Source organism: Macrobrachium rosenbergii, chromosome 18, assembly GCF_040412425.1.
Source record: "Macrobrachium rosenbergii isolate ZJJX-2024 chromosome 18, ASM4041242v1, whole genome shotgun sequence".
Lineage (NCBI taxonomy): Eukaryota > Metazoa > Arthropoda > Malacostraca > Decapoda > Palaemonidae > Macrobrachium > Macrobrachium rosenbergii.
The window spans coordinates 6,697,259-6,712,005 of NC_089758.1; the positions used below are offsets into that span (position 1 = coordinate 6,697,259).

General features: G+C 41.9%; 1 protein-coding gene across 17 annotated transcripts in view; it reads left to right on the forward strand.

Annotated features, from left to right (window-relative positions):
• The window catches only part of AMPdeam (AMP deaminase), a 139,767-nt gene that overhangs the window by 81,917 nt on the left and 43,103 nt on the right, over nt 1-14,747 (forward strand). For 9 of the 17 annotated variants that reach the window (XM_067120216.1, XM_067120219.1, XM_067120223.1 and 6 more), the window contains one exon: nt 3,712-3,765. The exons of the other annotated variants lie outside the window; for them this stretch is intronic. In XM_067120216.1, the coding sequence (XP_066976317.1) occupies nt 3,712-3,765 (54 nt within the window). The remainder of the gene's footprint in view (nt 1-3,711; nt 3,766-14,747) is intronic. 17 annotated transcript variants of the gene reach the window in all.

Below are 14,747 nucleotides of genomic sequence, written 5' to 3' on the forward strand. Positions count from 1 at the left end.
AATATTATCACAAAATGATGCATGAATTCGTAAGGCGTGGACGTAAAAAAAAGTTTTTTTTCAAAAATTCACCGTAAATCGAAATATTGTGCTAGACTTTCCGTTTGTTGCAAAATGAAGATAATTGATTGAATATTACTAGACTGTAAGTGTTTTAACTTACAATTGCAGTTTTCGACCATTTTGGTCGAGTTAAAGTTGACCGAAAGTGGAATTTTTTTCTATTTATCGTGATTTATATGAAAATATTTCAAAACTGATAAAAGCTACAACCATGAGTTATTTTTGTTGTATTCTACATGAAATTGTGCACATTTCCGTATATAAAACTTTATGTAACGACTAAAATAAAATGGTGCAAACATTATGACAAAGTGACGAAAGAATTTCTGAGATGTTCGGCCAAGTTACCGTGCAGACGTAAGGAAAAAGTTTTTTCAAAAATTCACCATAAATCGAAATATTGTGCTAGAGACTTCCAGTTTGTTGCAATAATGAAGGTACATGATTGAATATTACTAGAATGTAAGAGTTTTAGCTTACAATTGCGTTTTTCGATCACTTCGGTCGAGTTAAAGTTGACCGAAGGTTGAAATTTTGGCACTTATCATGATTTATATGAAAATATTTCAAAACTGATAAAAGTTACAACCATGAGTTATTTTCTGTTGTATTCTGCATGAAATTGCCCACATTTTCATATATAAAACTTTTTGTAATGACTAATATAAAACGGTGCAAACATTACGACAAAGTGACGAAAGAATTTCTGAGATGTTCGGCCGAGTTACCGCGCATGGACGTAAGGAAAAAAGTTTTTTTTTTTTTCAAAAATTCACCATAAATCGAAATATTGTGCTAGAGACTTCCAGTTTGTTGCAAAATGAAGGTACATGATTAAATATTACTAGAATGTAAGAGTTTTAGCTTACAATTGCATTTTTCGACCATTTCGGTCGAGTTAAAGTTGACCAAAGGTTGAAATTTTGGCACTTATCGTGATTTATATGGAAATATTTCAAAACTGATAAAAGCTACAACCATGAGTTATTTTCTGTTGTATTCTACATGAAATTGCGCACATTTCCATATATAAAACTTTATGTAACGACTAATATAAACCGGTGCAAACATTACGACAAAGTGACGAAAGAATTTCTGAGAGGTTCGGCAGAGTTACAGCGAAACATACGTAAGGGAAAAGTTTTTCAAAAAATTCACCATAAATCGAAATATTATGCTAGAGACTTCCAATTTGTTGCAAAATGAAGGTACATGACTGAATATTACTAGAATGTAAGAGTTTTAGCTTACAATTGCATTTTTTTACCATTTCAGTCGAGTTAAAGTTGACTGAAGGTTGAAATTTTGTCACATCGTGATTTATATGGAAATATTTCAAAACTGATAGAAGCTACAACCATGAGTTATTTTCTGTTGTATTCTACGTGAAATTGCGCACATTTCCATATATAAAACTTTATGTAACGACTAATATAAACCGGTGCAAACATTACGACAAAATGATGAAAGAATTTCTGATATTTTCGGCCGAGTTGCCACGCGGGCGTAAGGAAAAAGTTTTTTTAAAAATTTAACCATAAATCGAAATATTGTGCTAGAGACTTCCAATTTGTTGCAAAATGACGGTAAATGATTGAATATTACTAGAATGTAAGAGTTTTAGCTTACAATTGCCTTTTTTCGACCATTTCGGTCGAGTAAGAGTTGACCGAAGGTTGAAATTTTTTTTAGTCGACGTACGGTACGTCCACTCGCCACCCAACAGACAATTTTAGTCGACGTACGATACGTCCAGTCGGCGTTTAAGGGTTACCTGTAATTGTAATAAAATCTGTGGCCATGAATCTTAACATTCTGTAGTCACAACTTTTCAAAATTTCCTCCATTTCTTTTTTTCATGTCCATGTTTGCATTGCATAGGTGTGAGAGTAATGTATCCACAGAAATGTTATATACTAATATGTTTGTAAACCGTGCATTATTACAGTTTGGTTAATACAGGCAGTCCCCGGTTAACGGCGGGCTCAGTTAATGGCGGGCTCGGTTAATGGCGATCCGGTTTTATGGCGCTTGTCTAGCGACAAAAATCGGCAGTTTTCAGCGCTGAAAATCGCCACTTTCCGCTTATCGGCGCCGATAATTGGGTATTGGCGCCAATACATACCTAACAGAGGCGCCTATAACCAAAAATCGTCACTTTTCGGCGCCGATAAGCCCGAAAATCGCCGAAAAAGTGCCGGAAATCGCCGATTTTCGATTAGTGGCGATTTTCGATTAACATCACACCCCCAGAACAGAACCCCCGCGGATAACTGAGGACTGCCTGTAATCAGATAATGTTTTTAAAGCTGGTTAAGGAAGGAGGGCCCCTTTAGCTTGATGTTTGAACTGTAAATTTAGTCTTAGACTACTGTTTGTTCACACCTAGAGTTCCCAGTTACCAACACATGGTACCGATTTACTTGCCAGAATGTTAAGACCTATTGCTGTTACATGGTTAGCTGTGCATTAAGAGCATGATTGCTAAAACTTGGTCATATTTTGAGGTACACTAATGTGTGATGGCAATAATGCATATTCACACCAATAGATATTTAAAAACTTAATTCCTCTTAGGACTATCGTGTTAGAGGCTGTATTGGATATTTCATTCTCTACCATCCAAGATTTTTAAAAGAAATCGATAAAGAAAACAAACATTGTCTTTCATAATCATGCTATCTTAACATAAATTTCCTTCTTTTCTCAGAAAGAGAATATATATCTCAATTATAGTTGCTACTTAAGTGTATTTTGTAGAATAACATCATGGTGCTGAATCCTCCTCTCAAAATTTTTCAAACTGAGAAACTGATTTTTGTACTGTATTATATTGTGCCAATATTTCCTTCCGAGTCCAGATTTACTCTCTTCGGTATTGCTTGGATGTTGAAAGGCTTTGTGCATGTCATTGGTTGTAATGAACATATCACTAAGGCTGTTAGCATGTATTTGTAAAATTTCTTCTCTTACTAGTGACATTTATTTTTATATTTGTTAGCAGTTCTGCGTTAGGACAGGTTTAGCATAGGAAGTTTACACTACGTGAAAAACTTTGTTGTTTTCTGCTAATAAAGAATGTACCTCCATTTGCAAAAGTTTCTAGTATGATGTATTTTAAGTCAAGTGCTGTAAAACTGAGGATGTTTGTTATGCCAGCATTTAGTGCTTGTTACTTTTGAGAGTTATGTTTTCATTATTATAGTAAATATCCATTGTAATCATGAGACATATCTTGATTCATTGACAGTGTCAAATCAAGGTTAAAGTGTGTTATGTGTAGGTTAGGTGTTTACTCTCTATATGTGAATGTTTAGCCTTCAGTACTTTGGAGAATGTTTAACTCTCTTTTGGTAGTGTTTACAGAGAAGAGTAAAGGCAGTTTCACTATTAAATATTTAAAGTATGTTAGTGGTTTGATATCTTAATTGCTACTCATATTTGTTCACGATTAAATATTAAATTGCTACATTAGATGCATCTTCAAATACTTAAGTAGACAAACAGTTTTTAGACCGACAGTCTTGAATACTAGTCCCCTAATATATTTTCATTACTAACAAACATTGGTAATTGTAGGGATTTCTTGGTGCACATTAAATTCATGGAAAGGATAATTGAATATCTGACAGAATAATGATTTTACAGTTTTACAAGACCTGCTGGGCAGCATGGAAACTTGTTCTTCCATTGCCACCGGGGGTATGTGCCTGCATGTCCTTGTGTGACTTTTGTCCCATAGGATAATAGGTGTGCCATTTTCCATAGGCTTACAGTAGTGAGGTGGAGAAAAAACTGCATATAATGATATTGTAAATATAAACAAATTTAGGACTCCATTTCTTTTGTGCCTCACTTTTGTATAGCCTTGTAAAAACAAGAAAATATTTTCTGTGAATTAGTAAATCTTCCCTGGTCTGAAAAATTCTGGAAATAGTTTTGACAGTTTTATACCATTACACTCTTAGGTACTGTCATAGGTATTAACAGTGACCTTGTCTTAAAATGCACATTTCCTTGGAAGTTGCCATGGTATCGTTGTCACCTGCCAGTAGAGATTATTTATTTTTGTTGTTTGAAGGTTCTCAAAATATTAATACAGTATTAAACATTTTCGAAGTACACTATAGGGCGACTAAGGGTTTCTTACTTTATATTTAACTTTGTAAGTAATATCTAGAAATTATATAAACATTTTTTAGAAGGTTTGTCCTAATATGCAGCAGCATAATATTTCAGTGATAGTAAAGTATCTCATTTTCCATTTTTTTTATCAGTACTTTCCTTTGAGAAAATTCTTTACCAAAATCATATATGCTTATGTGTTCTTATATTCTATTTTTATCTTTGTGACAAGATTATCACTCTTGGTTTAGTTAACTATTTTTATGTTTATTCTCTTGAAGATTAAGTCACAGTAAAATTTCTTTTCCCCGGCTTGTATTGTATACTTTATGATTCTGTTTTTGTTCTTCCTTTACCTTCTTTTTCATTTTCATCAGATCTCTAAGTCTTTGCAAGGTACCATTCGTTTTGTGGCACCATAATGCTGAGATTATTATTATTATTACTATATTATTATTATTATTATCATATTATCATATTATCATTATTATTATTATCATTATTATTTCTGGATTGGGGTCCCGTGTCACCCGGTGAAATAGTCCATTCAGCACTTATTTCTAGGTAATTCCGTTGCTAGATACCAGAGAAAGCTAAATGAAATGCTGGAGTTACTACCCCCAGAGCGAGCTCCACTAGATGGAGTCGTGTATGGAAAAGGGTGAACTACAAAAACACGGAACCTTATCCTATAGAGATTCCCAATGTCAAAAGTCCCAACGAGAGGTGCCGATACAAGCCCATGCACTACTCATGGACTGTATACAAGGCAACACTAGCCGCATTCCATTTTAGCACGTTTTTTCGTTCACACGTAATTTCGTTGTGATCCTTATTTTGTGCTCTATTTTGGATTTTTATGGCATCCTCGCAAGGTTCTTCTTCAATTACTTGAGTACCAGTGTTTTATTGTTTTTAGGCGATTGAGGCTCCTTATTTTTTTTAGTTTAATAATTAAAGGGATTTATAACGCCCGTCTCGATCTCCTCTCACGGCGTCTCTTGACCTCTCTTGGTCTTGGGTCGGCATGTTTGTTTTGTGTTTTTTATTTGTATCCCTTTTTATTTGGGATATTTTACCATTAATGATCCCTAACTTTAGTGGGTTTGATTAATTTTATGTTTGTTCTGTCCCCCTTTACTACGAGAAGTGCTGTTTAGCGTTTAGGCTACGAGCTACCCCCTCGGGCCCATTCGCTTTTTATCATGGCTTCATTACGAGAGTGATTTTTATTATGGGAGTGATGTTTAGCGTTTAGGCTACGAGCTACCCACTCGGGCCCATTCGCCTTTTATCATGGCTTCATTACGAGAGTGATGTTTAGCGTTTAGGCTACGAGCTACCCCCTCGGGCCCATTCGCTTTTTATCGTGGCTTCATTACGAGAAGTGTTGTTGAGCGTTTAGGCTACGAGCTTCCCCCTCGAGCCCATTCGCTTATTATCATGGCCTCATTATGCTTTATTTTTGTCCCTCACTTCTCTTAGCCTTTGGGGATCTTATTTTCATTGGTACTGTTACGGTTTTTACTTTGTTTTTACTTTGTTTTTATAATTTTGTTTATTTTGTGAATTTTGTGTTCCCTTCCTGGTCAAGTGCTGTCTTGCTGTTTAGGTTACGTGGTTCCCCCTCGGGCCTATTCGCTTCTTATTTTGGCTTTATTTTGCCTTGTTTTAGACTCACTTCTCTAAGTGTATGGGAACATGATTTTCATTGGTATATTTAATTTTTGACCTTGTGTTGGATGCTTTTGAATTTTGTTAATTTTGGGGTACTTTCATTTAACTGGAGGTCGGTCATGTCCCTTCACGTCCATGTTGTGTTGGGCCTGCCTATCCTCCTACATGTACCTTATAGACAATTTTTGTTTTATTATGAATTATTTGAGTTATTGGTTAGCCTTTACCCCTCTCCTAGGCTTCCTTCCTTTACATCGCCTCAGTTAGGTTAGCCTAGGGGTTGGCTGTAACACTTTTTCCCTTTGGGAAAAATCGTTAAAGGGGACGATCTCGATCTGTAATGTATGAGTTTCATGTCGGTGATCTCGTTCTGTACATGTGTGTTTTTATGTCTGGTGCTTCCCTTTGTTTGGTTTTGGCTTGGATATATTGCCTACGTCCACCCTCTCCCTGTTTCGGCTTTTCACTTAGGCTAATGTTCCTAATAAGTTAAGCTGGAATAGCGAGGGTTTACCTGCGTAGCCTATCCTAGTTCAATCCTTCTTTGGGTTGCTTACCAATGGTGACCGGGAGTGCTCTCCCACTCCTGTTCACACTTCTTTTACCGACTATATATATATTATTTTGTGGTATCGAGAGTCCCCTTCTCTCCCCCTTGGTTTGTTTTCAAGGTTTGTTAACTTTCCAAGGCTTGAGAGCAATTTATCCTTATTTTATGTTGTAGCCTACATCCCCTCCCTCTGCATTGATTGATTGTCCCTCGGTGTCTGACTTGGCACTCCACCTGGACCTGGAGGTGACCGGGAGTGCTCTCCCCACTCCTGTTCACACTCCTTTATCTTTCTTTGCTCTCCTGGCCGTAGAGGTTTTTGCCCTTCCTCTCCTTTTCTCTCGCTCTTGTCGTGCAACACAGCTTACATAGCGAGGGGATCTATGAGATTCTCTGGGCGCCCGGGGAGTGCTGTCCCACCCCTGGTAGCTGCTTTGGGTTACCAACCTCCTGGCCTATCCTTCCCCCTTCCTTTTACGTCGACTATTTCCTTCGTGGTGCTTCCTACATGTTCGCACCTCACTGTTGGGATCTCATACGAGGCCAGTTAGCGTTTTCCACCTAACTGTCTTCTGCTTTATTTACTTTCAAGCGTTCCCCCTCCTTTTTGCTACTACCTGTTCGGTGTTTCGTTATCTTGTTGGGCGCTCTCCTTGCTTACTGCTACGGCGGTTTTTAGTGTTTAGCGGTCGGCGTTTATTCCCCACCGCTATCACTGTTCAGGATATCCTCCTCCGGGGTTTTCCTCTCTTGGCTCGGAGTGCGCCCACTTCCGAACAGTTCATAACCTTCCCACATTTTGTTCAAACATGATCGCTTCGAATGTTCCGTTGACACTGTTTTTATGTCTATGAGTTTTGTCCTGTTAGCCCGGTTTTCTCTCCGGTTTTCTCCGGGGGTTTTCCTGGTCTGACTAGGCTAGTGGCTGCTATGGTACTCTGCTCCGGCATCCGTTCCAGCATGCCCTTTTCTCATACGTTTTCGGCTGGTTTTGTCAAGTGCAGGAATGCTCCGCTATCCTGCAACAAACCAGCGTCACGGAGTCTATAGCTCCCATTCGGTGCACAGTCTGTTTTGGATTTATAGTTTGGCACGGAAGGTTATGAAGTGCGCTATGCTCTCCCGAGCAGGCTTCTTGATGAACCTGTAGGTTTTATATATACCTGTCGGTTTCGTCTCCGCCAAACTCCGCCTCATGTGACTTATTCTTGACTCGGAAGGTTGTAAAACGCTATGCTCTCTCCGAGCAGGCTACTTGATGAATCCGTGAGGTTTTATTTACACCAGTCGGCTTTATCTCCACCAAACGCCGCCTCCTTTGGCTTATTATTAGTCGTTTGGCACCCGGCAGATTGCGTTGTATGCGCTATGCTCTCCCGAGCAGGCTACCTGATGAATCCGTGGGTTTCATATACACCTGTCGGTTTTACCTCCGTCAAGCTCCGCCTCATGTGGCTTATTAATAGTTTCTCTTTCGGCGATAAATCGGTAGGTTTCACATATACGCCTATCGATTTCCCTCCGCCAAACTCCGTTTCTGGGCGGGATTCTCGTTAATTCGGTAGGTTTCATATAAACCTATCAGTTCTCCGCCTCTTGTGGCTTATTAATAGTTAATCCTTCGTTGTTTGGGCTCTCTCTGGGCGAGATTCTCGGTGGATCGGTAGGTTTCATATACGCCTATTGATTTCCTCCGCCAAACTCCGTTTCCGGGCGAGATTCTCGGTAAATTGGTAGGTTTCATATACACCTATCGGTTTTTCCTTCGCCAAACTCCGTCTTATATAACTTATTAATAGTTGTTCCTCCGGTGTCTGGGGTCCTAATTTTTCCCCCTCCTGGAGGCCGGCCGCAAGTCTCGTAACTCTTCGCTTCAAGTTAATTGTTTACGGAGAGTTTTCTGAAGACGTTATGCCTTCTGTCTCGTTCTCGGACCTGTGAACATCGTCCCGGAGCGATAAGTAGGTGCGGGAATAATTGAGGCAAACCTTTTCCACTTAGCTCGGAATTAGGTGAGGGAAACTTTTCCTTTAGGGGACTCGTTAGCTTCTCATCCCTTTTCGACGGTTCCTGGTCTACCGTCCCTAAGGTGAAGTCAGTAAAAAAAAAAAAAAAAAAAAAAAAAAAGACCCTTTTTTAAACCAAGAAGACCCGCTCCGGGGCCCCCTCGAGGACGTCTCGGATCTCTAATACGGTGCCATCTACGAGTTTGGCCTCGTCTTCTGGAAAGGGACACGGCCCAAGCAAAGCAAGGCGGTTACCCCTCCTTCCTTTGTTGAAAACTCTTTTACGGGTCTCCTTATAAGGAGCTCGATTTGAGGGTCATTGTCAACCTATTAAACTAACTATCTACCTCATGGTCCGTGCCTTCCCTTTCCCAGGAGCTTAAATCCCAAGAGATTAATCTCAAGACTCATTGTCAATGGATCACCTGTTAAGTCCTGCTCCGTTCCGGAATTCTATCGTTCCGGACACCTCCACCTCTTTTCCCCTCCAGTCTGGGGAATCTTGGCGTCTTCCCTTTATGCTTCCCAGCATGAAGGCACCCTCCTGTCGGGGGTGTGGGCACACGGAGGTTGGTGGAAGGGCATTTCTTCCCTTCCGGTCTGGTATCCTCTTATCCGGGTTTTGCCAGACTGTCAGAACGAGCATGGCATCTGTCTGGCAGGATCCATAAGTGAGCCCTCAGCTAGGGGCTGGACACATCGTCTCCGCTGAGAACTCTAACGGAGTGGCAGGCGGAGAATTCCAAGTTCACGCCAGCTGTGGGGTCTTACCGTGCTCTCTTTGAGAGCCCTGTTTCTTACCCCTTGTGCTCCGAATGTAGCCCCTCATATCAACAGGCTTGTTTTGAAAATGTATCGCTGAGGCATTTCCGGGAGACAGATATCACAGATACATTCACAGTGTATCTTCTAACCCCGGACTTACGCTTCTGATTTATTCAGCGTACAGCTCCCTAAGCTTCCGGAGTCAATTTTCGGAAGCTGAAACAGGGTGTAAGTCAGGCTTGCCTGTTCCGCCTGGAGCTGAAAAATCTTATGAACAGTTTCACCTGGAGAATTAATCTTTTCCCAGGTGGGCGTTGTTACGGCCCGTCTGGGGCTACTAATGTTACCCAGAGCCTCCGTTCTCATGGGTGTCTACCCTACGAGCAGAAACGGTCTGATCTTGCCGGGACCTGTCCCAAGTCCGGCAAGAAGTTCATGTAGTTCAAGAGCCCCTCTGCTCAGGCGGTGGTGCAGGCTCTTCAGGTCTCTGCCCCTAGACAGCCGTCAGCTCTCACTCCCAGCCTCCACCTCGATGTGTGCGGGTTCAGCCAACACATCAGCCCCTTGTAACACCCCCGTGTGTCTCTGCCTCCCCCACGTGCCTCCGCCGGAGTTTTCTTTGCTTCATACGAAAACCTAAGGAAAGAATTTTCACTAGACATTTGGCCAGAGGCTCTGACCCTCGGGGTTATCATAGGAGCAGGGAAGCATCCTACTCCTCTCCGAGAAATTGGGAAGGCATTCGCTTCACGGGAGGCAATCAAGCCTCCTCCCTGTAGTATTTCTCATATGGTTGGGAGGCTGTACCATTTTCGGGGCCACTGGAACTTCAGTTCCTGGGCCCAGAGTATAGTTATCAGGGCCCGGGGTGGAGCTGGACTGTTGTTCCCCAATCAGGTTCAATCAGCCTCCGGCCAGAGTTCTGGGGGTCTTTGTGAATGGCCTGTCAGGCTTTTTCAGTCTGCCAAGGAAGTTCCCTTCCACTGGAAAATTTTTCCGGGCGTGTCCCGTTTGTTTTCCTTATTCATGCGGCAAGTCTCGGTTGCTTACAGTCTTGTGGGTTCAGATCCTACTGCGCCGTGGAGCCGTAACCACCTCTATAGACCTTTCCGACGCTTCCTTTCACATCTTGGTTGCAGAAAGGTCCTATCCCTTCTTGGGATTCAGACTCGGGGAGCAGGCGTACCCCTTCAGGTTCATGCCCTCCTCAATGCGGCTCCAGAGTCTTTGCCAGTTTGAACAATACCGTAGTTCAACAGCTCCGGTATTAGAAGGCTATGCTAGCTGCATATCTAGTTGCCTGGCTCATTTGGGCACCCAGCGTCTGGAATTGCCTGAGGGCGCCGGTCATTATAATCGGTTTTCTAGAGTCTTTGGGCTTCTAAGTAACCAGGAAGGAATCCCACCTGATTCAGGAGGGTAGCCTTCCGTAGTTGTGAATCCAGTGGAAGCGGAAAGAGATAGCAAGGACGTCCTATCATTTCATCAACTCAAGCATACCTCTCGCCGTGCCCAAGAAAAGGTCTTGGGTTCTCTCCAGTTTGCTTCAGTGACGGTTCTCCTTCTGAAGTCAAAGCTGGAGTTTATGACCGGGGTATGGCGGAGTCAGGGATGTGTCTCCCTGATTCCTCCTGCTTGAATAGTGGCCTCCAGCCTTGCACAACTATCAAGTGCTTACCGAAGTCAGTTCCTCTCCAGCTTTCCCCTCCGGCCTCAGTATTCCACACCGTCACCTCTCTGGGCGGGTGAGGTGGATATTTTTTGGCCCAATGAAGTACATGGTACTTAGTCGGTCACGTTCCGGCAGTTCCATATCAACGCTTTGGAGGGCGGTGACAGTCTTCCTGTCCTTGGGAAACTTCTTCCCCCAAAGAGGTTTCCTTTTAGGCTGGTTCTGAACAAAACAGCAATAGTGCGCTGCATGTAAACAAGTGGTTTTGGACTCGAATTGCTTGTTCAGGTTATGGTTCATTCTTCTCCATAACCAACAGACGAGGTGCCTCTGTCTACCACCCTTCTCGTAGGGGTCCAAAAGGTCACTGCTTTTTCCCTATCCAGGGCCTCCCCTGGTGTCGGAATAGTCCTTAGACGGAGCGTCATTCAGGTAGTCTTGTGACCTTTTCCTGGACCTGGAAGTAGGTCTGTTTGCAACCCAATTCAGCCACAAACTATCAAGCTGTCTCGTCTGGTATAAACTCAGCCTCTCGTCAGCCCCCTCAAACTCTGATGTCCTGGCTTTGTGGTCTTTGTGAATCTTACAGTTTAGGAGGAAACTGATATTGGTCCTGTTATTACTGTTTTCCTGAAATCAGTTAAGGGATCCTACTCTACTGCAGTATGGTTCTGCAGTTAAGTAACTAGCACTCTTCACATAGTTTTCGAAGCTACAGTACTGATGCGGCCGCATTGGCCTCGAGGAAAGTGTTTTGTTGGAACTAGACTCACAGGCTCTTAACTTTCATCCCTAAGGTCTGTGTTCGTCTAAGGACAGTACTCCGTCCACATTCGGTTTCCTGGTCTTTGAGTAATGTATCGGAGTTAGCTTCGGTAACCAACAATCATCTTGTTCTTACCTTTCCTTGTTAAGGAAGTCCCAAAAATTTTTAATCAGCTTAGCTTCTAGTGTTAGTTTTCCTGTACTGTCTGCCCTGTCTGGCGGAACCAATCATTTTGGTTTCCCCTCATCAGGGGTAGTGTTGTGAATTCCTCACCCTAACTTTCTATCTACAATTGAAGGTCCTCATTTTCGGTGGTCACCTTGGAAAGTACTCCCCTTTTACAATGTCTGTTTCTGTGTCCAGTTTTCTCCTTGCAGGCTTTTTTAGACAGGACCTCGCAATTTTGTCAGGTCCTCTCCTTTAAAAAAGGGGGGGGCACTGTCATTGGGTCTGCTATTAGGCAGGAAGTATTTTCTTAATACAAGCCTATTCAGGTGCTATTCTAAGCTCATGATCTTAGACGGTGACCACTTACATTATTTTCATTACATGAACTTAGAGGACCTTACTAATGTTCAGGGTAGAATTCTCCTAGTTTTCAACGTCTCTATTTAAGTCTTTAATAGCATAAGAATGATGTTTATTTCTCTGTTATTATTTCACCGGGTGACACGGGACCCCGATCCAGAAAAAGGATTTTGACAAAGGAAAAATCTATTTCTGGAGAGGGGCCCGTGTCACCCGGTGACCCACCCCTGTTTTTCATTCTCTCCCTCCCTTGGTAAACTTCATTCTCGTGAGGTGGGTGCTAACATGGAATGCGGCTAGTGTTGCCTTGTATACAGTCCGCGAGTAGTGCATGGGCTTGTATCGGCACCTCTCCCGTTGGGACTTTTGACATTGGGAATCTCTATAGGATAAGGTTCTGTGTTTTTGTAGTTCACCCTTTTCCATACACGACTCCATCTAGTGGAGCTCGCTCTGGGGGTAGTAACTCCAGCATTTCATTTAGCTTTCTCTGGTATCTAGCAACGGAATTACCTAGAAATAAGTGCTGAATGGACTATTTCACCGGGTGACACGGGCCCCTCTCCAGAAATAGATTTTTCCTTTGTCAAAATCCTTTTATTATCATTATTATTATTATTATATTATCATTATTATTGCGCCCTGAGAGTTGAAAGCTCATATATGAAAAGAAAATCAGAGCAAACAGTATTGCAGTGCTCTTTAATAAATACTGTAATCAGTAGTTGAGCAATGTAGAGATAAAAAAAAAATTAAAGCAGAAGAGTATTGCAGTTTAGTGTAGCAGTAAATTTTTTGTTATTACCAACAGTCATAAAACTATTAAGAAAAATGTTGCACGATTTTGCGGTAAAATGAAATGAGGTGAGAGGCCTCTGATTACTGAGTTGTGATGTAAAAGCACTACAAGATAACGGATGTTGATGCTCTGCAAGATGAGTAACACTCGCTGACCCAAGGTTCACACTACTACTCACAATAGCAGAAGTACCCTGTAACAAAATGGAAGGTGGTTTTAATAGATAATAATTACCAGTGGTTGGAAAAGAAAATCATCTTGCAGTTTTGTTTAGAAGACAGGCAACAGCTTTTGGCTTGCTAGATATAAGATAAAGCAAGGTTTCATATCTTAATTTGCTACAGAAGGATTTCTTATTCCCTTGCCTCTTTTCTTAGTTGTATTACCAAAATTAGAGTTAATGCCTTTCCATTAGAGTTCTCAACCTTGTACAGTACTTCGATATTTAAGAAATTTTATAAACTTTTGACTTTGTGGCCTCTGACTACTTGAAGATCTCCATTGTCAGATGACAAAGGCTCCATCCGTATCTTATTCCTTCAAGGTTCTTAATGTAGGCCACTGTGGTGGAGTTGTCTGGCATAGCCTCATGACCTTTCCCTGTACTGACTTGGAAAATGATTGAAGAGCCAGAAACATTGACTTTAGTCATAAGAACTTGATGTGCTGCTTCCTCAACTGTGTGCCCAAGCACGCATGAAAAGGAAAACTTACAAGAGCTTGCAGAACCAGGGAGATGCCTCTCTTGAGATGAACTTGGTTCTACCACAGTTGGAGATCCAGAAGTACCTCTTCAGAGAGTGCAACAGGTTATGCATGTGGGAGAACTACAGCCACCTAACATTTAAAGAGCTGAGAGTGCTACAGCTTAGCTGGATGACTTGACTGCTACTGAAACTCCTAGATCACTGCAACAACCACAGAAGTAGGTGCAGCGTGAGAACCTATTCACGTGGCACAAAGGAATGCCGGGCTGCGTTGGTGTGTTTGTTTATTAGGAGGAAGATTTCTCCTGGAAGGCATAAAGAGAAGTCTTGAGGTTGAGATACCAAGGGTTATCATCATCTTCCTCATCACATTGGGCAGTGACTTCTGTACCAGTTCCAGGGAGCAAGCCTGGGTCGAGCTGGTCCAAGACCCCCAGGACCTTGAAGTTTGATGAAGAAAACAAGGTTGAAAGGTTGATGGTGAAAGCATAATGCTTCATAATGATGTTGGCCAAGAGGAAGACAATCATCCTAATGCGGAGGATGAATGCTCTATGCCTAAAAACAAATCCACCTCCTGACCTTGGTTGTCACAGCCAATACATTTTTTATTTTAGCCAAAAGTAAACTAGTAGTGCCTAAAACCCACTTTTGCCAGAAGGTGATTGACAGTAGTTCATATAGGAACCTCTCTCCTAGCTGACTTTGTGGGGGATTGTGTAATAAATAGGCAATGTAGTACAAGAGCCTGGAGTTCTCCTGATGATATTTTCAGTGAGGGCAACGCATGGGGAGCAGGAGGCAAGAAACATGTAGAGTACATATTCAGTAAGGCAAAAATGTTGGGGGCAGACCCACTCATCTTGTGCCTACTGTCAGTCTTAGAGAGAGAGAGAGAGAGAGAGAGAGAGAGAGAGAGAGAGAGAGAGAGAGAGAGAGAGAGAGAGAGAGAGAGAGAGAGAGAGAGAGAGGAGAGCACATCATGAGTAATAAGGGCAGTATCAAACTCTGGGATCATCGGCAACACAAGGACGTTTAAAGCTCTAACAGCATTAACATATAAGGATATTGGTACAATTAGTGCAGAAG